Source organism: Pteropus medius, unplaced genomic scaffold, assembly GCF_902729225.1.
Source record: "Pteropus medius unplaced genomic scaffold, Ma_sr-lr_union100, whole genome shotgun sequence".
In the NCBI taxonomy this organism is placed as follows: domain Eukaryota; kingdom Metazoa; phylum Chordata; class Mammalia; order Chiroptera; family Pteropodidae; genus Pteropus; species Pteropus medius.
Genome location: NW_024340849.1, coordinates 47,772,310 through 47,798,507, shown reverse-complemented (window position 1 = coordinate 47,798,507; position 26,198 = coordinate 47,772,310). Strand labels below are relative to the sequence as shown.

At 40.0% G+C, this 26,198-nt stretch overlaps 1 protein-coding gene across 1 annotated transcript in view; it reads right to left on the bottom strand.

Moving 5' to 3' along the window:
• Window positions 1–26,198, bottom strand: part of RAB31 (RAB31, member RAS oncogene family) — a 115,617-nt gene that overhangs the window by 12,309 nt on the left and 77,110 nt on the right. The window contains exons 5-6 of the mRNA XM_039845898.1: window positions 25,608–25,714; window positions 4,006–4,115 (exon numbers count right to left, since the gene is read on the bottom strand). Of these exons, the coding sequence (XP_039701832.1) occupies window positions 4,006–4,115; window positions 25,608–25,714 (217 nt within the window). The remainder of the gene's footprint in view (window positions 1–4,005; window positions 4,116–25,607; window positions 25,715–26,198) is intronic.

Below are 26,198 nucleotides of genomic sequence, written 5' to 3'. Positions count from 1 at the left end.
GAAGAGACACTAGGCCTGTCCAAGTGGCTGCTATGCAAACTCATGTCCCTATAGAAAAGTGAGCACATTTCACTTGATCTAGTGAACCCACTGAAATAATATCTCCTGGAACCCCATGGAATGAGGTCGAAGGTCCAAATTCAAAACACTGAATTTGGCACTATCCTATTTACTAGTCTCAGCTTTATGGGGAATATGATGAAATAAGATCTGCTCCCAGAGAACTTACAGTCTCGCCAGAAGAATAGACAGATACCTGAAACACGTGGAGAATTTTTTAAATGGAGAATATGTTCAAATGTCATATTCGGATGCAAGAGACCTCAAATTAAAGGCAGGCACCACCAGTGAGAGCTGGGGCAGATAAAGACTTCACGAAGAGAGAGATTTGGACTGGACCTTGAAGGAATTAAGGTTTGCAGGGAGGAAGGAAGGAGCATCACACAAAGAAGGCAAATGGACGAAGGAGAGAATAAAGGCAAAGCCTGTTGAGGAGCAAAGGCTGACATTCGGGCTCTGTACCCTGCCTTTCAAGTTACAATTACAGACACAAGCTGAGAGAGTAGTTTCATAAGGAAGAATAACAGGATTTGGGGTTTTGATTTCTAACACTGTAATGAATAAACAGCAGCAGAATATTCATTGTGTTTTTTTGCGCCAATTTAAAAACTCAAATGTGTAACAATTTTCTTGGCCAAGAATTCTTCTTATATTACAACTCAAAGAGGAAACTTTTAATGTTCAAAGGTATAAAAATCCAAGAAAGAAAAATGAACAATGCTGGGTAGAAATACATGGAAGAGAATTAGCTCCAGGCAGTGGGGTAAAGTAGGATCAAAAATGTGATTTACAAAAGGGCTCCTAGAGGACACTGCGCTACATGGGGCCTGTGCACAAACCATTCCAAACAGGCCAGAGCCTAAATCATTTCCAGGGTAACACCAGTCTTTGAAAATAGATAACATTTTGGTAAACATTTCCAGTTAGAAAGCATATTAACTCATGTTCAGAAAACACAGTTGACTCATTTCTGGTTTATGAACACTCTGAGAATGTAAAAGAGAAACATTTGTCTCTTCATCCAAGTCAATATGAATGAATTTTACTTAAGCACACCTTTTTAAAAGGGCTTTTATTCTGTGGTTAGGCTACAACATCCCATTCTGAAGAAATTCACCTGAAGGCGTAAAGAGGCTGGGAAGGCTCCAGCGCTTACAGTATGTATGTGGAGAGAGATCCTGCCCCAAGCTGGATATTTACAGGCTTCTTTGCTAAGGAACTTACAACCGAACGAAGTATAATAAAACAGAAACAAACAGTTGTTTATTTGGCATGGAAGATAAAGTGATACAAGTATTGTACGGCTTCTATAGAAATTAATTATTTGAAGCCATAATCACCCAGTGCTTTAAGTAAAAGACTTGTTTTCTCTTAAATGAACAGACCACTAGAATCTCAGGAATTCCTTATTCAAAGTCCCCATCCCTTTGAGCCACAAAGACCTCATGTATGCCTGAAGGAATTTATACTGGCTGGACCATTCAAAGAAATATCTTTCAAGCTGAGATATGAATTCTTCCTGCTTAGGTTGTTTTCTTCTTTGAGGTCCTTATTTCATTTTTTATTTTAATAATGAATTGCATAAACCTCAGAAAGTCTCCTAGCTCATGCAGAAACCTCAAGTTAAATTTCAGGTATGCAGAGTACTGTGTTTCCTTGCAGGGCCCTGCAGTCTGCACTGTCAACCTTTCAGAGGCTTATGTGGGGGAGAGGGCTCTAGAAAACACAAGGAGCTGCAGAAAGGAAAGGCGGGGCTGTCACAGTCCTCAGGAGCTATCTAACTTTACTTATTAAATCATTAGCGGAAACAAATATTTAATAGCTGTACAATCAGCCTAACCTACCAGGAAAGCCAACTGCCAACAGAAAAGAATGAGCTTAATTTGAGGAAATATGAGGTTAATGGAATGAGTTCAAGTTCAGATGTCACCCAGAGTTATACAGCTACAGAGCACAGCTGAGCAGTTTCTTCACAGCAGAGCGCTGCGCCCACAGCCATTTTCGGGAGGGAACTGGCATCTGGGAATAAGGGGTTTCCAACATAAAATCACAGCCCAGCACTCTAGAGTTCAACCACTCTGGTCAATGAGCTTGGAGAATACTATTCTGCTGAGAGCGTGAAATGACAGGAAAACGAATCTTTCTGAAGGAGGCAGAAAGGAAAGGTGGTGTAGACCCAGCGAACAAGGGGGCCCAGGCTGTGCAGGGCTTAGCTGCATTCTTCTGTGCATTTCTTTATCGCTCAAGTAACCGTCAGAGTTCCCCATCTCCAGTGAATTCCCCATCAAGCCAAAAGAAACAAAACAGAACATTCCCTGCTGTGGGTTCTCAGAGTCTGAAGTAATGAACCAGTTAAAAGGAAATCAAATCTGTTCTGGGAAGTGATGGCCCCTCTGACTTTGAGAGCATCGCCAAGAATGACCTCAGCGAGATCACACTATCAGTTTCCCTTCTGGAATTCCCTCCTGGAACTATCTGGAGCCAAGATGTTTGACAAGAACTGACAACTGTTCAGTTCAACTTTTCCTAAGGTGACTGCCCCAGGACTTTGAGTCTCCGCACCTCACTGAACACATACTTCTTGCAAAGTCCCCAATTACACTCCAAAGATGTCTCAGGACACAGTTTCCTAAGACAGCTCTCAGCAGGTCACTCTCTGAAGGGACTCAGAACAGAAAATAATTACCAGAAAGGTTATGAAGGCAAGATCTGGCCATCAGCTGGCAAACAGCTCTTGAATAAAGGTTATTCATGGGGAAGCAGCATAAAGAAAGAGAAGCGTACTATTGCCCAGAACTGGAGATGAAAAAGGGAGCCATCACCTTCCATTAACTAGCCGATCAGAAAAGAGGAAAATCTTTACATATTGACTCTCCATCCAATTCCCAATTTCAGGTCACATGGGATGGAGACACTGTTTTTGTTGGCAATCATTGGGCAAAAGAAAATACTAGAAGGTTCTCTTATTTCATTTGCCTAGAGTCATTCGGTTTAAGGGGTGGCTTCAGTTTTCTATAACTTCTATTTTATTTCTCTTCCCCTCAACATACTAACATACAAGGGAAAGCAGAATTTGCCACCCCAAAACATGCCTTTTGGGCTATTGATTGATTATTTTTAAGAAAAGAAAGACTCAGGAAGAAACTTTGACCTTCCCCCAAAGTGCCTAAAAGAATTTAGATAGAGGACCTGCTCCAGGAAGGGAGCTATCATCATAGATAACTATAGTTTAATATGAACTAGTATGTGATAGACAGAAGGGAACCTAACAAGGTCTGTTTGATTAAAGTCCACTCTGTGTCCCATTGTTAAAGATGGCCCAACAAACATTTTTCTACCAAACATTTGCTTTTCCATTTCCATGTGAATTGCCCTCCTGTCCTTTGTAGTTCCAAACTACAACTTCCCCTTCTCCTTAGCTCAAGATGGCATGTAAGCCTCAATTGCCAGATCTGTCTCTGGGTCCCCTATTCTTATGAAGCCCCGTATATGCATACGTAACAAATCTGGTCATTTTTTTCATTAATTTGTCTCATGTCAATTTGATTATTAGTCTAGCCAGAAGATTTTAGAAGAGTAGAAGGAAAATTAATTTTTCCACCCCTGCATATAAATGCTCTTGCATAAAGGTTATTCACGAGGAATAACCATGAATTATGTCTAGAATACATAATTTTCTAATTGAAATAATTTTGTTTTGCAAATTACTTCATTTTGGATCATAAAACACAGAACTGCCAGGTTAAAGCACAGAATTATGAAAATCTAGAATTGAGAGACATAATATAGGCCAGTATTGACAACCACATGCTCATAGGTTTCAGATGCATCACATCAAATTCACACAGAGGAAAAGCTCTACTTTAGAGCTTTATGATTTCATCCTTTGACTGTCAGAGGCATTATAATGTAAGCAAAGCTAAAAACACACTTTCAGGTACTTACTGATTCCTTGAAAGAGCTCTTCAATATTAATAGCATTTTTTGCACTTGTTTCAACCACAATGGCACCTATGGATTCAGCATATTCCTTTGCATCCTTCAAGGGAACCTCCCTGGAAAAGAGGTCAAACCCAGACAGAAATGAATACTCATTTGTAAAATATAAATAACCCCAACAGACCAAACAAAAGCTCATGTGGAAACAGCTCTTTTATTTTCCTGTAGGATACCAACTCCATTGCTCAGCAATTATTGAAAACCTAGTATGGATGAGAATTTTAAAGTTTAAAACCTGGTCTCTGGCATAGCAGAGACAAGATGTGCATCAATAAACTACTGTCCTGGTCCCACATAAGGAAAGAATCCCAGAACAGTAGGAAAAATCATTATGAGTATGGCAGTATACCTTTCAGCTTTCAGAGTTAGGGTTGATTTCAAATATTTTCCCCATAATAGTGAAGAAAAGTATTTTTTAAAAATTATGTGTGTGTGCACATGCGTGTTTGTGCACATGTTTCTATAAGACTTTCCATATATCATCTTTGACAAATCAGATGAACTATGTGACACGATTTGAAAGTTTGGAAATGAACATGGATAGAGCTCTAATAGCTACAATACGGTATGACATATTTAGACTGTGATCTCTAAAAAGCTGTTCCTACAAAAGTTTTAGGACATGAGTTGTATTTAAATGAACATTTTAAAAGACATTTATTGATTTACTTTTAATGTAAAGATATTACGGTAGATCCAAAGATTAGAAAGCCACAGTTCCTATTCTCTAAAAGTTTATTCATTTAGTCAACAAATATTCATTTAACAGCTATTGTATGCCAGTCCCCTAGTCCCCACCGTCTTGAATCTAAATTTGAAAGCAAAGACAAAAGCGTCCATAGTCACTCTAATTCACAACATTGTAACATCTGCAATATGTGGATAATAAAGTTATCAGTAAAGTGCTTCCAGAGTAGAGGGGTAGAAAGCGATGCATTTTGACAGTGGAAGCCAAGAAAATGCCTTGGAGGAGGTCACCTAAAGTGTAGCCATGCCAGGTAGAGAGAACACAGATGAGAATTATGATACAACAGCCTGACAAAGCCCATGGTAGGGAAGCTCCCTCATCCTCAGAGGGTATCGAAAGCTGATTCTGTACCCAACACGGTCTTGAGTGTAATGGTGGATGATATGGTGTCAGAGAGAGGGTCCAGCAGGAATCGTGGCAGATGGGCAGGAAAGCACCCAGTGACCAATGAAAAACAGTGACAGGGTAAGCTCTACATTCTAGGAAATCATAGTGCACAAAATGAACTAAAGGAGGGCAGAGAGGAGAATTTGAAAGCTACTCTAATGCTGTAGGTGGCAGAGAACACAATGATAAACTAGGAGGGCTACAGGAAAAGAAAGGAAGGAAAGCAGAAAATCAAAACTGGGAGCAGGGAGAGAAGAGACTCCCTCCATTTCCCCATCTCCTTCTCTTTCTTCCACCCACTCCAAATTCCTCATAAATGGCTACAACTAGTTTATAAAGCTATGGGGAAAATTCCACCTTGGCATTTAAATTCTTTATGTATCCCACATCATATGAGAGGACTTTCAGGTACTAGTTGGAAAAGGGCCTAACTAGAGCCTACCATATTAAAGCCAGAGGTCCCAGGATTCCACGCCAGAGGAGAGAGGTCTCCTGAGCTGTGTCAGCTGGAATCTATACTTCCAGAGTCTTTCTTACCAAAGAGATACTGGAAAAAAATTATACTCCTAAAACTACTCTCCTCATTGTTTCTAACAGACAAGCCACAGGCCTCTTGCAGGTATTAAAAAAATCTTAAGTTTTTTGGTGGCAATACATTTTACATTTGAAATATTCCAGAAAAGAGGTTTTCTAAGTTCCGTCTGACATGTTACCCCCATTTTTAAATTTCTTCTTAGCAGTCTTTGTCAAACCAGAAATAGAAGGGTGGGGCTCAACTCTGCCTAAATGTAGGACAAATAAAACAGGCTGTGGCCTACTCATCTCTACCTGGGGGTGGGGGTGCATCTGGCAATCAAAGAAGCTTCAGAGACCCCTCAGGTGAGGGAAGGTTACACACACACACTTACACAATTCCTTAGTTCCTCTCTCATCAGTCTCATTGTGGGACAAAGAGGAGAACAGGTTTTGGCAAGATCAAGGTAAGAACGAAGTTACAACACAATCCAAAATATCCATGCTAAGGACAACAGTAAACCAGGACAGGCTAATTATCTCACAGTCTACAATGGTGTACCTTCAAATGGAGGGATAAGAAAAACGTGTCCTCAGACTTCTCCAAAGTTTAGAAACAAGTACTGCTTGATAAATGATTTGCCCAAGATGAGAGAGTGATTGGGGTGAAGGCAGGGTCAAACCCAAGGCCCCCAGTTTGCTCCCATTGGCCTTGACAACACAGCCACCGAGCTGACACTCACATCCAGAGGCCATTCTTTCAATCTTTATAGACAAAGAATATATGGATTCAAAATATCCTCAAACTGTAATACGCTGGAGTTGGGAGTGGAGGCAGGGGAAGGGTGTATCCTATCCTCCTGAAGAACAGGTTTCTACTCTTAAGAGTCTGGAAGGCCAGTGAAAGTCCCTCTAATATGAACTGGGTGAGATTAGAAAGACCGACCACATGTGTCTGCCAAAATACATTTCCATTACCATGGTATAATAAGAAATATGCATTCGGTCTTGGTCCCTGGTTCTTGGCACAGAGGTCCTAAAACTCATGGAGTTTCCTGACTGATAGATGTGTCTTCTTTATTCATCATGAGCCCCATTAGACCACACCCAAGTTTCTGATAGGGAGGGGCCTCTAGATAGTTTCAGGATGGGGGCTGGTCACCTGAGGAACCAACCACAGGACTACAGTGTTAGAACTTTCAGCCCATCCCCCAACCTTTGGGGAAGGAGTGGTGCTGGAGATTTAATGAATCATGACTAAGTAATGCAGCCTCAAGAAACACTCTTCAACACAGGTTTGGAGAGCCTTGGGTTAGTGAACACCTGGAGGTGCTGGGAAAGCGGCATGTCCACAGAGGGCATCGAAGCTCCATGCCCCTGCCCACAAACCTTGCCATATGCAGAGATCTTCCATCTGGCTGGCCCTGACTTACACCTTTATAGAAAAACTATAATCATAAGTCTAATGTTTTCCTGAGTTCTATGAATCCATTCTAGTGAATTATCAAACCAGAGGGGGTAGAGGGTTATGGGAACCCCCAAAATTTTCAGTCTTTCAGGCAGAAGTGAGAGTAACTTGGGGATACCCAAGACTTGTGGCTGGCATCTGAAGTTGGGGGGTGCAGTCTTGTGGGACTGAGTCCTTAATTTATTGGGTCTACACTAATTCAGGGTAGCTAGCATCAGAATTTAATTGAATTGCAGAATACCCAGTTGGTATCGGAAAACTGTTGTTAGAACAAACAGAGCAATTACGGTCTGAAAGAAGCGTCTTAGAAAGGTGAGGACATACTTCCTCAGAGCTTCTTGCAGACATGTAAAATAGCAACTTGGGAACTCCAGCTGCATTTCAGGAGAGGCCCGCTGCACAGAAGAACCTCAGGGCTGGAAGGCTGCCATCACTGGCCTCCGCAATTATGATTACACGAGACTATGACATCCAGTGACTTTTGTTCACTATTTTCAACAACTGTTTATCAAGTGTCTGCCATATGCTGGACACTATACTAGACATTGAAACAGGTAAACTGAAACTTGCCAAGGGATAAACACAGTCAATTTTGATGGGAAAGATTATATTTAGACTTTCTAGACTAAACTATGTACAGAAAGTCAGGACTCACAGAAATCACCCAGAAGTGTTACTGCAAACTAGCCAGAAAGTACAGACTTGGGTTTCTTGCCCCCACCACGCAACTCCCCTCACCAACAAAGCCCCACGCTCCTCTCATTGCTGTTCCTTCCCTCTCTTTCAGGAGTTGATCATATTCTGCCTGACCCTTAAATGTCAGCACTACTAAGGGGTTCTTACTGGACTATCTGAAGTCCCAGCCCCCTCGATGCAGCAGGGACTAGCCAACTACAAGGAGGCCGAGTGGTCGGGACGGAAGGTAGAACTCAGGGCCAGGGCTGGATTCCCTCTGGAGCCAACAGGAGTCACAAAGGACATGAGAAGTGGGAAAGCTGGAGACCACAGGAGAGGCTACAGTCCTTGGCAGGGAGACACTGACTTCAAAGGACAAGAAGAAGAGACAAGAGTCAGGGTCGGAGTCAAGAGCTGAGTCATGAGGAGCAAAAGTAGTACCAGTCAGGAGTAGGGAGGGGTGACCACCCCCAATGGTGAACACTGCACAGTAGAGCATTTTATGGACTCACCTGTGCATGACATGTGTTACAGGTTCAGTGGGCTCTTTCACGTCTATATCTAGACACATCTACCTGTTGAGTTAGCTGATTGCTGGTCTTCACTACTGAACAGCATATGGACTTAAATGTAACTTGTCACAGCCTGATAACTGCCTTCACCGCAGATCAGCCACTCTTCCCATAAACCTGCTACTTCCCAAGCCAGAAACCATGGAGATGTCTAAGTGCTTCCCCTCTCTTACCCCTCTGTGCCCAGTAATACAGCCCGACCTCCCTGGCAGCCGGCCCTGCCTGCGCCTGAATTCAGTTCCTCTCCATTACAAAGGTTTCTGCAGTTGCCTTGTTGTATACTGGTTTAATATTATTTCAAATGTACTTGTTTATGACTGAAGTGAAGTTGTTTTATGACCAAAAAAAAGTTTCTTTGATATAAGAATGAAGTAAGTCTTATCAAGATGTCTTCATTCTACATCTGTTGCTGCTGATAAGCAGTTAGCAACCAGCTGCTGAGGAGCTTCTGCTTATCAATAAGAACATGTAGAGAAGCAACTGTGGCAAGGGGACATCTAGACTGTGGGTACTGAGAGTCTGTGAGCACTATCTGATGTGGAGCACTCGTTCCTGTCTTGGCAAGGCACTCCTCGTAGACAGTGGTGATGGCACAAGAGCCCCGAGAAAGAGATCAGCCCACTGACCAACACAGGTGGCTTCATTCCCCAGCAACATGCTCTAGCAACAGAGCAGTTTTGTTTTTGCACTGGAAATCTGGAACTTAGTCAGTTGGTCACGGACTCTCCCAAGTGCCTCCTCATAAAAAAGGCACACTTCATATTGAATTTGGACTTTATTACTTCATCTCTCCTTGCCTAGAACAATACTATGATTAATCTGGCATTTATTTAGAGCATGTTATTTCCTTATTTGCCCTATTAAGAGATATCCTGTATGCTGTTGGCTTGTTAAATTCTAATTCCCACAGCGAACCTGTGCTAAATAAATTGCTGGCAAAGATAACTCAGTTTCTGAGCATGACTAATGCTGCCTCCCCAAAACAAAAACTAAACATGGTTTTAACTGGTCCTCCAGCCTCCGACGATCTACTATCGACACGCCTACTGCAAATCTATCATATATTCACGTCTTGATAGATGAATATGTCTTCCGATTGTCTCAGGATAAAACCCAGCACCTTATCAGGACAAGACTTCATGTCTCATTCCTCCCTCCCTCACACCTGAAGCTACAGCCTTTACATGTGGGTGGCCAGTCTGGGAACTTGCTGTGTACATGTCTGTTTCTGGGTCATGTGCCTGCTCTTCTCTCTGTCCACCTCTCCCCGTTGACTTGGCGATATTCTACCCATGGCCTGCTGGAGAGCTCAGTCCAGCATCCCCTCCCTCCAGAGCAGATGCTCTTCCCCACTACCCATAACACCTGAGCATATTGTAGCCTAATACTATCATCTTTATGAAGCTGAGTTGCTCCCCAAATAGGCTGTGATTTCTTAATATCAGGACCATGGTTTTATTTTCATGTGTCGGGATCATAACAGTATCTGGCACCAAGGAGGCAATCAATGAATATCTGTTGAATGGTAGAAGGACAAAATCACTTCACGCTGCCTTTGGCAGAGTGGAGGACTTAGGTAAAGCAGGTGCCATTTGGACTTAAGGGGAAGTGTCAGGAATGTTGAGAATGTCAACTGAAAAGGTCACAGAGGCAGAGGCTCACCCACCCTTCCAAATGGGCCAGGAGGGCAGCTTAGGGGTATAAGCAACATGAAAGGAGTCTCCTGCTAGACACAGGCTTTGATGTTAATCAGTTTACATTTCGGGATGGTCCACACATAAGCCTGTCCTGAGTCTTGGACTCACAGCCCGAACTGCCCAAAGCAGTGAGGCTCTTAGCAGGGGAGGGAGATCAGAAACCAAACTCCCTGTGGGACCCAGACTTCAGCAGGTTGTGCTGCCCAATAACAGTCCTTGTTTTGTTGTTCATAGGTGGAACATGGCAGCTGACTCATTTTAATTCCAGGGCTATTTAATTCTCTATGGTCTTTCTCTGCTGATGGCAAGGAGAGGAGGACAGGTACACCAATAGGAGTTCCTAAAGACCTACCTGTGAGGGTGAAAGATCAAACCAGCAAGCTAAGTTAGAATGATGCTCTAGCCCCCCTGGGGGTTCCTTCTGAAACTCAGTGGAGACAAATGATTCACCGACCTGTGCTAAAGGGTATGTTCTGGCCATGGGTTTTAGCTCAGAATGTTTCACGGATGGCCTAGTACGTAGCTGATGTGAAAAGGGCAGTTAAAGCATGCTGCTCACAGAAGTAAAATTATTTTCTCCTTCAATAGCCCCTTAATGTCCACTTCTCTAAGGTTTTATGTTCCTCATTCTACCAGATGGGGTGACTGCTTTACAACAATTTAAACGTTAAGTAAGTTGGCATTATAAAGTACTCAAAACAATACCTGGCACACACTAAGCGCTATCTAAGTGCCTCTTTAATAAATCTTTACAAAGCTGTATCAGCAAGGATAATGGTAAGGCACAATTTTCTTACAGAATGCCAAAAAAGATGGAAGAAATGATGCTAATGGAGGAAATGAGTAAATAGGAAGCTCAACCTACTTCAGAGTTTGAAGGCCTTTCATAAGTTTATCTTACTCAACCCATGGCCCAGTCAGATTTACTGATTATTTTCCTCTTCGGCCTCTAAGTTTTATATCATGATTAAACAGCTCATTGTAATTCTAAGATTATTTTAAAAATTCACCTGCTTTCTCTAACTTTTATGGATTTGTTATTTTACATGTAAATCCTTGTTCCATTTTGAATCCATTTTGCCTTATAACTAGCTAATTACCCTTAAATGATGTATTGAATTATCCTTTTTTACACTATTTAAAATATCATCTTTATCATATAATAAATCTTCCCATGTATTTTATCCTATTTCTTGATTCTCTACTTTGTTCACTGATTTTCTGTCTAGTTCTGTGACAATACTAAATTATTTTATCACTGAATCATTAAAATACATTTCTTTATCTGCTGGGATTAGTCCCTCCAATACTATTTTTGCCTGTTTTATTTTTCTAAATGAATTTTTAGGATCATTCTGTAAAACCTTTTAAAATGTTATTTTGGTAATTTGACTGGAATCTCAGTGAATTCATGGTTTATTTTAGAACAAACTGACATTTTAGAGAACTAGTTTTCCTATCCAAGGAATAAGTACATATTTTAATTCATTTAAGTCTTCTTTTATGTCTTACCATAGAGTTGTAAAGTTTTATCTATACAGGTCTTGTTAATTTCTTGCTGAATTCATTCCTTGGATTTAAAATACTTCAAAAAATTTTAAATGACACATACACCAAAAACTGTTGATTACTAGATATCTATATTTGTACTGCTATTATAAAGAGGGTTTTAACATCTACTTGATTTTTTAATTATTTATTATTTGTATAGATGCAAACAATAATTATTCAGTAGAAAATCATGGTTTTCCTATCCTGCCTGCAATTAAAGAAATTCACAGGAAAATGAGGAGCATATTTTTCATGTCTCAGATTGGCCCAGATGAAAAAGTTTAATATCTGCAGCGTTGAAGCGTGGAGAGAGAGGAATGCTCACACAATGCTGGTAGGGTAACCATGTGATTTCAAAGAGGTCATGGTTAACGGTAGAACAACCACATCTAGAAAGTTTTCAGGCATCTTAAAGCAGTTGCACAAAAGTCCTCATTTTTCCAGAAAATTAAATACATAAATTAAAAAAAAAAAAAAAACTTTGATGCTAAAAACAAGGAGACAGAATGAGGATAAGCATCCAAGATCCCTGCAGTCCTCTCTGTCACGTAACAATCATAACTAAGCCTTCTCTAGACATCTTCGGAAAACATCACATAAAATTTTTAGGACATCATTCTCAGGTGTGTTCTACAGATACCTATCTCAGTGATTATTTGAGACCTGTTAGAAAGGGAAGTCCCTGTGCCCCAGACCTACTAAACCAGAATATCTATTGGGCAAGCCCCACAAATATGGATTTTATCAACTTCCCAACAGCTTCTTATGCACTCTGAAGCTTGAGAAAAACACTTTTAGGGGGTGGTCTGTAAAATGTTGAATTTTGTATTTTTGCAGTCTATTCATAATCTGTCACTATGAAGTCCAGAGTTTTGAGATATGTATTAAAATGACTATACCTAAGACATAATATAATATAGTCATGCTCTGTATAACAACAGCTCAGTCAATGACAGACCACACATACAATGGTGGTTCCATATTATTATGAAGCTGAAAAATTCCTATCACCTAGTGATGTCATAGCTATTCTAACATCATAGCACAAAGGGTACGAAAACCAACAAGGCTGTGGTTGAGGTGGCAAACAACTTGAACCTGGTGTGGATGAGGATGACACTGAGGAGTTCCTAGAGGTAACGGTTCTTGAGGAACCGATTAATAATTATTAGAACTCAAATAGGAATGCCTAGGTGAAGAAGAGGCAAAAAAAGAAAGAACAGGAGAAAAGAATAAAAACCCCAATAAAATTCACAGTGAAGGGTTTAGCAGAAGCTGTCACAGACCTCAACAAGCTCCTTAAAAGTTTGAAAACGTGGACCTCAACACTGAAAGGTTTTCATTAATACAGAGGAATGTTCATGGTGCATTATCTGCTTATAAGCAAATCCATGATGAAAAGAGGAAACAAGTCAAGCAAATCACCATAGATATACTTCTGAAAAGAGTGGCATCTCCTCAGGCTGGTCCTTCAGGAGGTATTCCAGAAGAAGGCATTGTTATCATAGGAGATAATAGCTCCATGCAAGTTACTGACCCTAAAGACCTTCCAGTGGGACAAGACATGGAAGTGGAAGACAGTGATATTGATGATCCTGACCCTATGTAGGCCTAAGCCATTGTGTGTGTTTGTCTTTGTTTTTAACAAAAAAGTTTAAAAAGTAAAAATAAATAAATAAATAAATACATAAATAAATAAATAAATTTAAAAATAGAAAAATATGTTTATAGAATAAGGATATACAGAAAGAAAGTACGCAGCTATACAATGTGTGTTTTAAGCTACTTTATTACAAGAGTCAAAAATCTTTTTTAATTTTAAGTTTATAAAGTAAAAATGTTACAGTAAACTAAAATTAATTTATTACTGAAGAAAGAAAAATGTCTTTTATAAATTAAGTATAACCTAACTGTACAGTGTTTATAAAGACTACAGGCCTTCAGTCACTCACCACTTACTCACTGACTCACTCAGAGCAACTTCTAGTCCTGCAAGCTCCATTCATGATAAGTGCCCTACAGGTGTATCTTTTTTTATCTTTTATATTACATTTTTACTGTACTTTTTTATGTATTAGATGCACGAATACTTACCAGTGTGTTATAATTACCTACGGTATTCAGTACAGTAGTATCATGCTGTACAGGCTTGTGCCTAGGAGCACTGGCTATACCATACAGCCTAAGTGTGTACTAGGCTAAACTAGGTTTGTGTAAGTGCACTCTGTGATTTGCACACAAGGATGAAATTGCCTAACAACACATTTCTCAAAACATACCCCTTCGTTAAGCAATGCGTGACTGTACATTTCTCAGGCACCATTTTACAAGTGATAAAATTAACGAACAGTAACCTCATGAGCTCTTCACAAAAGAAATCTTCTGGTGGTTCCGGTAGGTTCTAGTATGCATATTAAATTTCCAAAACATCATAACAGCAACAAGCAAGCACTTTATGTTCTCCCAAACTCCTAGAATACAGCAGTTAACATTTCATTTAAAAATGTTTGCCCTATATTTTTACTCTCTGATCCAGCCATAGCCCCCCTTCCAAGGTCAGGCTTAAACAACCAACTAAGTGGGCCATGGGTAAGCAGCAAGACAACAGTGAGCAAGAGACGGCTGTTAAATGTCTGGTGGAATTCTTTTTTGTCAAAACCATCCCACATGTTTAAGGTATTCTAGCCAAAAGCAATGGAAATCATTCACAACATTCCATCAAACTCCAGCAGAGGAAGGCTGCAGGCTGTCTGCAGAGGCTGCGGAGTGCCATGAAGCAGTCTTGGTCTTCCCCACTTCCTCAGGCAGCCACTAAAATGAATAATCAGGGCTTGTTGTGCTCCCATTAGCTCATATTTTCCCTAAATACCCAAGATATTTGGGTACCACACAGATGAGGCAACTATTTTAGCAATAATTAAAGCAGCAAAATCTGTTTAAAATACTAGTTCTTTTAGATACTCAGATTTGTTTGCCTGTGAGGTAGAACTAAAACTAAAATGAACTTTTTTTAAAAAAGAATAATTACCACCTTCGTATTTAATATCTGATTGGAATACACCACATTACAGTGATCTAAGCACTTACAGTTAAAGCATTTGACATGTGTACCCTGGGAAGAATTTCTGTTCCCATGGGGCCTTGCCTCCTTATTAATGTGTATCCGTAACTGCTATTCACCTGTGGCCAAATTCCTGGTGTCAGGTTCTAACAAGCGGTGTCATGTTCTTGCCACAGACTTAAATGGATTGTTTCTCATTAAAAATGTCAGAATTTGAATCAAATGAGGACTGAACAGAAAACATGGGTTCTCTAGAGAGACCTGGCCATTCCTTTGCCTCTTAATACCCCTTCTCCCGGCAGAAATTTAAGCTAGTCCTAAAGATGCCAGAAAGAATCCCTTGAAAGAATCATTAGCTCCAAATCCTCTGGGCAGAATCGAATCAGCTTCCATTTTCCCTTTGTAGTTAGGAAATTATCCTCCCTCGTGGATCCTGTTCGCACTTCTTATGAGATGCAATACGAGATGCATGATGGTCAAGAACATCAGCTCTGGCACAGACTACCTGGATTTAAAGCTGGGCCCCACACTCTCTTAGCTACAGGACCTGGGACAAGCTCCTTAATCTCTGTGCCTCATCAATGAGATAGGAGAATGACTGTAACTCCTTCATAGGATTATGAAGGTTAATATATACTACTTATAATAGTATCTGGCACATAGTGAGCATTCAGTTCAGGTTGGCAATGATAATAATGATGATGATGATTAACTTGCTTTCAGTCCACTACCTAAGTGAACAGTCTGTAAATATAAGTAAATATTGTGCCATTTGAAAGTAATCACTGAGATAGCCATAACTCTTAACAGAAGTTAACATTTTGAACTTATGAAACTTTGGACAGCATGTAAAGTGAAAGGGAAAAGATTATTGTATCTTATAAGAAAATCTCCAGGAACAATGCTTATCATTTAGCTTAGTCATACATCAGTTGATGATTTTTTAAAACATTCTCTCCCCCACAGTTGAAGAAGGTTAGAATAAGCCATGTGGTTCTGGATTAGAGTCATCAATATGAACTTATGTTTATCCTAATCTAGATACAAACAGATATAGAAATAATTACAGATAGATATAGGTGTACACTCGAGTTAGTACACATACATGTATTATCTACTTCTGTTCATTGAAAGGGCATAGACCCAATGACATCCCAGTAGCAACAAGCACACCCAGCCTAGATCTTGGTTTCTAAATATCATGCTCCAATAAAAGGAACTAGGGCTACTTGGAAACATGGCTGATTCTAGGATAGTAGCCTAAAATATATAAGGTGGGCTCGAAATATCTTGTTGTCCCAAAAAGTAAGGGAATGCCCAAAAACCCAAATAATAGGCATATGAGAAGGGACACAGGAGCCAACAGAAAAAGCTGCCAGTGGCCAAAGGTGGAACAATTTGAGCAACAAATTAAATAACACAGTAATGCATTATAATCCAAAGTATAAAATAAATATCTATGAGTTTATACTGATAAAAATAAATGATTGAATAAATTAATTAAGGGGAGAAGAGAGACAAATTTCACCTGTAAAATTCCAAAAAATTTATGTAGATACCCTCCTCTCGAGGAGGTGGAGCTGTGCATGGAGTCTTCCCTCCAAGGAGGACAGTAAGGCAGCGGTCCCCAACCTTTCTGGCACCTAGAACTGACCAGTGCTCCTATGAGAATCTAATACCTGATGATCTGAGCTGGAGCTGAGGTGGTGATGCTAGCGCTGGGGAGTGGCTGCGGATACAGATGAAGCTTTACTCACTTGCCAGCCACTCACCTCCTGCTGTGTGGCCCAGTTCCTAACAGGCCACGGACCAGTACCGATCGGCAGCCCGAGGGGTTGGGGTCCCCTGCGGTGGGGAAAAGGAGGGGGAGACTTTATAGTGAAGAAACCTGACAACCACTATCTCAACCCGGTGATCAAGGTCAATATCATCAGTGGTAAGTCGAGTTAATAACATGAACCCTTGATATGTTTAAATATGATATGATAAAGTAATAAAAATAGCACTTCACCTCTGTGGTCTTCCTCCCAAAAACACACTCAGTCTAGTCATGAGAAACACATGAGACAAACCTTAATTCAGAGACACTCTTCAAAGTACCTGACTAGTACTCCTTAAAATGTCAAAAACAGAGGAAGTCTGAGAAACTATCACAGCCCAGAGGAGCCTAAAGAGACACAACTAAATATAATATGATATTCTGGATGGGATCCTAGAATAAAACAAATAAAAAAAGGATATTAGGGGAAAACTAATGAAATCTGTATAAAATGTGAGCTTTAGTTAATAATAAAGTATCAATATTGGTTCCTTAATGTGACAAAGTTACCATAGTAATAGAATGTTAATGATAGTGGAAGCTGGGTGTGAGGTATACGGGAACTCTCTGTACTAACTGCATCTTTTCTGTAAATATAAAACTATCCTAAAATAAGTTTACTTAAATATTTTTTAAATTGGCCATAAAAATAAACACCTCCAACACACACACCTTCACTACATGCAGATATGGGTCTGACACTCCCCACCAAACCACAGCGCAGCACACACATCCACATCCACACCCACACCCACACCCACACCCACACCATGCGCTCTCATAAAATCTTCTCTGGGGCCAACAAATATTGGTTAAAGAGGTTCCAGACCATATCATAAGTCCAGGCTATTTATCAAGACTTGTGATGAAGCTGTAAAAATAATTTAGTGTAGTATTGGTAATAAGAATGGATAAGTAGGCCACTGGGACAGAACAGAGCCCTAGAAACAGGCCTGTGCAGATGGTACACAGGATACATGGCAGAGGTAGTACTGCATATCAGTGGAGAAAGAATGGACTTGATAGCCAACAATGCTGAGACGACTGGATATCTATTTGGAAAAATTAGCAGCATATGTAAAAATCAATTCCAAGTGAATCAAAGACAAATAGGAAAACAAAACTGTAAAGTTTTTTAAAGGATCATCAAAACAGGGAAATATATTCATTATCTTGGGGGTATGGAAAGATTTCTTATATAAGACTCATGCTTCCTAACCTAAATCTATTATTTAGAAATGCAAACATGAGCGGTAAAGAATAAAGAAAACAAAATGTTTATCACAAAAGTCAAAATAGTAGTTACGCTGGGTGGAGAAAGGGGATATGACTGGGGAGGGAGGCTCACTCAGTTTCATAGCTGGTCATTTTATTCTTTAAAATTCATGTTATTCTTTAAAATATACATAAATGTTACACAGAGTCTTCATTAAGAATACTTTATAATTGAGAAAAAGAGAGAGATTCCAGATGTTCTCACTTGGCTCCCTGGAAAGCTCAGTCTTTAGTTCCTGGCCTCCCACCTGACAACAGTGAGCAGATGCAGGCTCAGCCACCGCAAGGCATCAGAAGAAGGCAGAAACACAGGAAGGCGCATCTCAGAGCGCAAACACAATTTTGACAGCACAGCCTCTACTCTGCCTCCTCAGCTCATGGGAAAAAAATGCTGTGTGCATTTTAACATGGGCCATGGTATTTCCAGACCTTCTGGTGGCTTTTGATGCTCATTTGCTTTTGTGTTTTTAGTATTCGGAATAAGTTGAATTTCTATTATCCAGTATCCCAAGTTCTCTTATGTGATTTATATTTTTAAAGAAACTCCTATATCCATTTTTGGCCCACTATTAAGATTGGAATGAGTTTTGTAGTCACATGTAAGAAATAAAAGCAATGTATGCATTCTTAGTAAAAAATATATATACTTTAACTATATTTTTAATCTGCAAAAGACCTCAACTTTATTCAAACAACAAATGCCTGATGATTTCTCACTCCATTGATGTGTATTTCAGGAAGCTGTAGAAGAAGCACTTAGGCTGCAAAATCCAGCTCCCACCCCAGGTTCTAGCTCTAGACTGCACAGGAAATTGCATGAATCCTTATTTGCACAAGAATCCAGAAACACTCCCATAGCCGACTTTGACGTTGGCAAATAGGTGTCATTTCTTTAATCGGTAGTGAAGACATGGAGCATTGTGTTAAGAAGAAGCCTGAGGTCACAAAAGACTCAGAAGACAGTGCCATGGGTATGAAAGGGGGGAAGCAGGAGGCAGGAGCACCAGGTATTTGCCATCCTGGCCCAACATATTAAGCCCAAACCTCTCTGCACACTTTTAAGCCAATCATAAACTATCCCCTCACTATCCAGCTATCTATCCCCCATTCTTCAGGCCAAGCCATCAGGCAAGTACTCTTGATGTCCCCTCCCCCATAACACATGTCAAACTCCCTCCCACTTTTGCATCTTTTGTTCATTATCTTCCCTTCCTGGAATTTCCTCCTACTGGATTCATCCTGAACGCCCTGCTTGTCACACATTTCATCCGTGAGCCTTTCCAAATCACTCTAGATGACTACAGACTTCCCCTTTCCTGAATTCCTTTGTCCTTTTTGCACCATGACTTTTGGAATTCTATTAAATATAGTCTTATATTGCTCACTAGATATTTTCTTCCCATGAGCACTACTCTTGGCTCCCCAAACAACAGCGGAAAGGAAAATATTTTCTTCGCTTTTCTTGTACTTCCCATAGGACTTTCTGCACACACAATAACTACCAAAAATTATTTGCTAACTGAATGACTGAAAACTGATAGGACAAATTTCCTTCCTTCCATTCCACCCGAGTTTCACTTCTACCCCCAAATGCTCCTTTCCTGGAATACAAGCTCTACTCCCCGGAAAAAGTCTTGACTACCAGCAGCAGTCCCACCAATCTCTCTCACTGTTTCTTTATAGAGAGCAGAAGTGTTGATACAAGATCTTAAAGCCCTTAAGTCCATTCTTAGAAGAGGCTAGAGAACATCATCCCTGATGATCTCCTTGGCTGAATTTATGGGGGAGGGGAGGAATCGTGGGCAGAGAGGGCCAGTGATAGAAGAGCCACCCCCAGGTCATTACCCACCACTTCTGAGTAGACGGTTCCTCATTCTCAAACCCCTAATTTCCACTATCACTCTGCTGGGTAACTTCCCACTGCTACCATTTGCCAGATAAAATAAATTAGGCCTGAGAGCTTTTCTCTCGTCAGCACTTCTACATGTTCCTCCCTCACCCTGACTAATTCACAGCCCTAAAGATGCCAACAAGGGGTGGAATCCCAAGGAAAAGACAACAGGAGACCCTTGAGCAGGTCAAGTGAGAATCCATTTCAGTAAGGCCAACATCCAAATGATTGAGTAAGTCAGGAAGAGTTCCTAATTGAGAGATCAAATTGCTGCTTCTGGATCCTGAGTGATGATAAGCTCCTATTTCCATTCTCATGAGACCTAAAAGGTAAGAGAGAAGCCCAGGCAGGTGTGGCCTCCAGTCAGAGACCTGCAGAGATTACACAGAGACCCAGCTAGGTTCCAAGAGTTCCTTCTTCTTCCCTACCATAAGCTCCTATCACCTAAGGCAATGCTTTTCCAACTATGGCCCATGGACCACTTACAAAAGAAGCACTTTTTAAAATGCATGTGTGCCCAGCCTGTTGCTGCCTATTAAATCAGAATCTCTGGAGCTTGATCCTGGAACCTGAATTTTTAACAAGTGTCCTACATGATTTTTATATTCATGGTACTTTTTAAATTACTGAAGCAAAGTGACCTATTTCATTTTTTTCTTTTCAAGACTTCTTTGCCCCAATTCTTCCACCAGGCCCAAGATAAGGCAGTGCAGTCTCTCACTGGGCTCCTCAGATTTCCCAGACCAAATCTGCCCTCCTTAGAGCCACTGGAATCAGCCCCATGCAACATGTTATTGGTTCAGAAACTCAGGGCTCTGCCACTGATTCACGTCAGCTTTTCCTGCCATCTGAGTTAGGCAAATCGCTCCATGTACTCTCTCTGCTCTGAGCTGTCCTTGCTCTTCAAGTCAGCTGTTACCCTACTCCCGCACAGTCATTTCAGTTGAGGTTCTCTTATTTTCTTTCAACCCCATATGTCCCTAAAATGTCCCCAATTTTGCAATCCCTATCTCAGCATCGGCAGATGGCAGGGAGAAGGGGACAGCCCCGTTTGCCAGGTCTCATCAGGAACAGCACACTCTCCTCCCCAGGAGTTTTTACCAGAGCTTCTCTCCAAGGCAGATCCTTACAGGGGAGAAAGATGAGTAGCAGGAAAGAAGGAAAGTGACACCCACCAAGCACCTACTGTGTGCAAGCTTCGGACAGCCTTCTTATATACAATATACCAATTCCAGTTTGCTTCATCACCTTAGATTCACAGAAACTACACATTACTCCAATGTCGCAATAATTTGGGCACAAGGAGATTTTTGTCTAGAGTTGTCCAACATATTCAGGAAAATTTCTCACGAAGATCAGGAGTCTTTAAAAAAACTAACTAAACTACAAGTCCTGAATTCACTGGACCAGATACTTCTGAATGCCTTTCACTCCGAGTAGTATACTCAGACCTTTGTACCATCTTCTGGAACATGTGTGGATATGAAACATACTGACCCAATGATTGAGCATCTCCTCTATGAAGCACTTCTACACACTAATGCCTCAAGTGGGCTGAGTCAAGTTCAGGAAGTTAATTCCATTTAAATTCCAGTACCCTCTCAAAATACACCAGGCAAACTTAGCTCCTCTTAAGAATTTATAAGCTTACACAACCAAAGTCTGTTAAATGAGACCAGTTACACACACACACACACACACACACACACACACACACACACACACACCCCCTATATACTTTCCTTCTCCAATGAAAAATAAAATAGTCAAATAGTCTTCTGACAATTACAGGAGAGCAAAGTGTTTTAGGATTAGAGCAAAAGAAGGTCAAGCTCTACATAAGGTCTGGGGTGTAGAGATTTGGCTAGCTCCCCAGAAAAATCATACCAGCAGGCAGAAATCTGGAGCAGCCAGACTGGTTGACCGAGAACCTGATTCCAATGCCATGGAAAGCTGTCAACAAGCAGATGCCCATTAGGGTCGCAGACCCAATCATTTATTAGACTGTTCCTGCCTAGTGGGAGAAAGTTTATACTCTGGATACAGACCAGTAAGTACATCAGGCTTCCCTTTTTCTGCTTTCCTAAGTGGGAAGTTTTAATATTGTTATCTGATTCTTCTTTTGTACATTGTTTGTTCTGGAGATAAATTCATCATTTGCCCCAGTGTGCTTACCAAACTTTATTTAATTATATGTAATACATACAATATGCATAAAATATATAATACTGTTTTAATATTTAGTTATTATTTTGTCTCAAATTTTTATTCATCGAACATTTTATAGAGGTCATTGTAGATCCACCTGCTGTTAGTTATAAGACAATATTAAGGGACTCATTGTACACTTTGCCCAGGTTCCCCAAATGGCAACATTTTGCAAAACTATAATATAATATCACAAACATCTATTCCCTCTTCCTTATTCAGATTTCCTCAGTTCTACTGGTCTACGTGTGTGTGTGGGTATGTGTGTGTGCACGTGTAAAGGTCTACACCATTTCATCACCTGTGTAGGTTCACGTGTCTGCCACCACAGAGAAGATACTGAACACTTCCGACATGACAAGGATCCCTCACTGTGCCCTTTTATAACCATGCTTGCTTTCCTCCCCCTCCCCGCCCACATCGCCCCTAACCATAACTTCTGGCAACCACTAGTATCTGTCCTCTGTTTCCAAAATATTTTCATTTCAAAACATTATATAAATGGAATCAGACACTATGAAACCTGTGGGACTGGCCTTATTCACTCAGCATAATTCCCCTGGAGGTTCGCCCAAGTTGCACCTATCAGTTGTTTGTTCCTTTTTATTGCTGAGTAGTATTCCACAGTATGACTGCACCACAGTTTGTTTGGCCATTTATCTTTGGAAGGATATCTGGGCTGATTCCAGTCTGGGGTTACTGCATATAAAGGCTTCTATAAATATTAATGTGCGGGGTTTTGTGTAAATACAAGTTTTCATTTCTGTGGGACAGATGTCCAAAAGTGCGATCGCTGGGCCATATGGTAATTGTATATTTAGTTTCAAAAGAAATTGCCACACTATTTTCCAGAGTGGCTGTAACATTTTACATTCACACCACCAATGTGTGAGTGATCCAGTTTTTCTCTATCCTCATGTGTTTGTTGACAGCTTCTAATTTAATTCCATTGTAATCTAAATATATACTTTGTATGATTTTAATTATTTTAAATTTATCAAGGTTTTTTGACTGGCTTAGTATATGGTTTATCCTGGAGAATGTTCCATGTGAACTTGAGGCTAATAAGTCTCTAACACTTATTTTTATACTTGTTGTTCTCTCCTGGAGAGAGAGAGAGGAAGCAGACCTAAGGTGGAGGACCTTCTACAGACAACTACAGTTACGTGCTGCTTAATGACGAGGATATGTTCTGAGACGTGCATCGTTAGACAATTTTATTGTTGCGTAAACATCATAGAGGGCACTTACACAAACCTAGATGGTACAGCCTACTGCACACCTAGCCTACATGGTATAGCCTATTGCTCCGAGGCTACCAGCCTGTACAGCATGTTACTGTACAAAACAACACGAGACTAAATCAAGCACAAGAGAAAATGATATGAAATTGGAGGTAACTGTAACTGGGCATGATATTTCTTTGTAGGGAGATGGGAATGTTCTAAAATTAGATGTGATGATGACTGTACAACTCTATAAATGTACTAAAGTGTATTAAAACAAGTAGGTTTTATGGTTTATAAATTATCTCAATAAAAATTAAAATTTTAAATTATATATTAATAAATGTTTAAAAATTAAAAATTTATGAGCATCAAACTAATATTTTTCATTGACTTAAGTAGAGGTTTGAAGGAGAATTGCAAAGGGAGTCATTTCTTCCTGCGTGATCCAATAATCAGTAGCATCTAAAATAATGTTGAGTATAACAAAAGATACACATTTCACACTTTAAACCACAACTGCAGGCTCTTGAGAAGCCACACTTAGATTTCGAGGCCAACTGGAAGAGAAAGGGTATTACCCAAAAAACCTGGGCTCATAGGAAAGTGGCCCCATGATGTCACCACTAGATGCAGTAGCTGGATGTAGTCTTGGGTTGTCTCCCATTGGGGATGGTGGAGCTGTGAGTGAACTTATGGTTGGAAGTGAGATGGATGGACTGTGCTATCAGGACATTCTGGAAATTGTATATATAGGACTTGATTAGTGCAAAGCAGAATGCCTGCTGAGGAGAATGCTATACCAGTGCATAAAAGGTGAATTCCTCCCCGAGAAATGATGTGTGTTTAGGTGCCAATAGTGAAGCCAACATGTCACAGACATGTTTCATGTGCCCAGGCTGTATTTTTCTAGCAACTACCCCCCTTCTAAACCAGCCACCCTCCCATTCTCATGTTGTGGTGAGAAAATCCTCTTGGACTACCCAAAATCCCCCTCCCTTGGCCACAATGCCTTGTCACAATGTGGGAAATCCATCCATGGCAATTTAGACTGGAAACAGAGAGAACGCCAGGCCAATACCTTTCCAGAGACTTAAGATGGAACACATTGCATACCGGAGCTAACACAGCCCTCTTTTTAACCATGTGGATACCAGGACCTTTCAATAAATTCCTCTATTTCCTGAAATTAATTTCTATTGGGTTTCAGTTCCATGTAACCAAGAGTTCTAATAATTCCATTCAAGTTTAAATCATTTTCTGCTTAAATTCTAGTTCATTAGCTCTTCCACGATACACAAGGCTTAGTTCACTTTAAGTCAAGCCTTTTACCACAGTTCAATGGTATCAGATGACAGCGCCTTCTCTCAGCAAAAGCCTCCTTTACTCACCCACCTCACCCCCTTATAATGATAAAAGTTAAAGCAATTCAGCTGGGAATACTAGACAAGCAAACTGTTTTAGGATCACAATAAAGACGGTAAGGAACTGAACTAAGTCTGGGGAGTTCGAAGATTTGTCCATCCTCCAGAGAACAAATGATTAAGTGGTGTTAATGGCTGTTATTATAAACCAACCTGATGCAATGTGATATAAAGCTTTTGAAATCCCAAAGAAACGAGTAATTAATTTTTCAAAGTCCATATTAAGAGCTTTTGCAAGATCTATTTTCATTGTTATTTAACTTTGTTTTAATCATATTTGGATTAGCAGACACCTGAAGCTTGATGTTGTCTTTATGAAAATCAACTACCAGAATTGCTGAGTATTAAATTAGACAGGAGAATGGAGACAGCGCAAATTCACTATTTCCTTTTTTCATAACAGTTTTATTTAGTAAAAGTAGCTAGCTTATCAGACTAGATAGAGCTATCAACAAATCTCCAGTCCATGTGGAGTGGGTATCTACAAACATCTCTCCAGGTAAAGGAATTCAATAATCCAATATCTCTGGAACAAGCCAAGGTTTTCATATATGATGCATCATATTCAGATCTTAGAACAAAATAGTGAGATTATATAGACTTGACTACATCCTTAAGTTAAAGTCTAGAACAAAAACAAACAGGGATGCTATGAAAATGTTAAGAATCTAACTCTCCTTACCATACGAAAGTGTTACTAAAATGATAGTAATAATAATGATAATAGTCACAGAAAAGGTAACAAAAATAATAAAACCATGTAGCCCAAAGACATCTAGAGTCAGAGATATAACTGTGCTATGTATAGGAGGTCTGATTTTAATATTCATTACTGTGTAGTCTATCAAATTTGCATTTCTCTACTATTTCCCCTTAATTTTACTCTGGTTGAAAAATACCACCTTGACCACCACAGTGAATGACTCTCAATTAAATTATTACATTGAGAACAACAAGGCATGACAGCTTTCTGCATGTAGACATTCAGGGATGGGAGATATTAATCACATAAAAAAAATTTAATGCATCTTACCTTATATCTGAGAGATCACATTTGTTCCCAGCAATAGCCATTACAATGTTTTCTGGACCATGTTCTTTCAGCTCTTTCACCCATTTCTTCAAGGTGTGGAATGAGTCCTAAATCCAAAGTGTAAATCAATCACTGGAAAGACCCATCAACATAACAGAGTTATGTGGTTCCTAACATAATCCTATGTACATAACCCTATGTATTTCATACATAACCCTACATATTTCAACCAAGTAGAAATACAAACCCAACACAATTTAATGGAAAAAGTATTTTCAGGACATTCATGTAGATAAACATACTAAACCTGTCTTGTCCTAATTAGCTAAATTATCCTTCAATAGCCTGTAAAAGTTTCACTTTTCTAAAACTGAAACTTAATAAAGTGAATAAAGTCCTATCAGTAATTTTCTGCTATAAATAGCATTAATTTAAAAGTATAGCCATGACTTAAGATGAAAAAGGACCTAGGCATAGAACTAAAATAATGTTCATACTTACTTCAGGAAAGAAAAGAAAAATACACACACACACACACACACACACACACACACACACACACACACACACACACACACACACACACACACA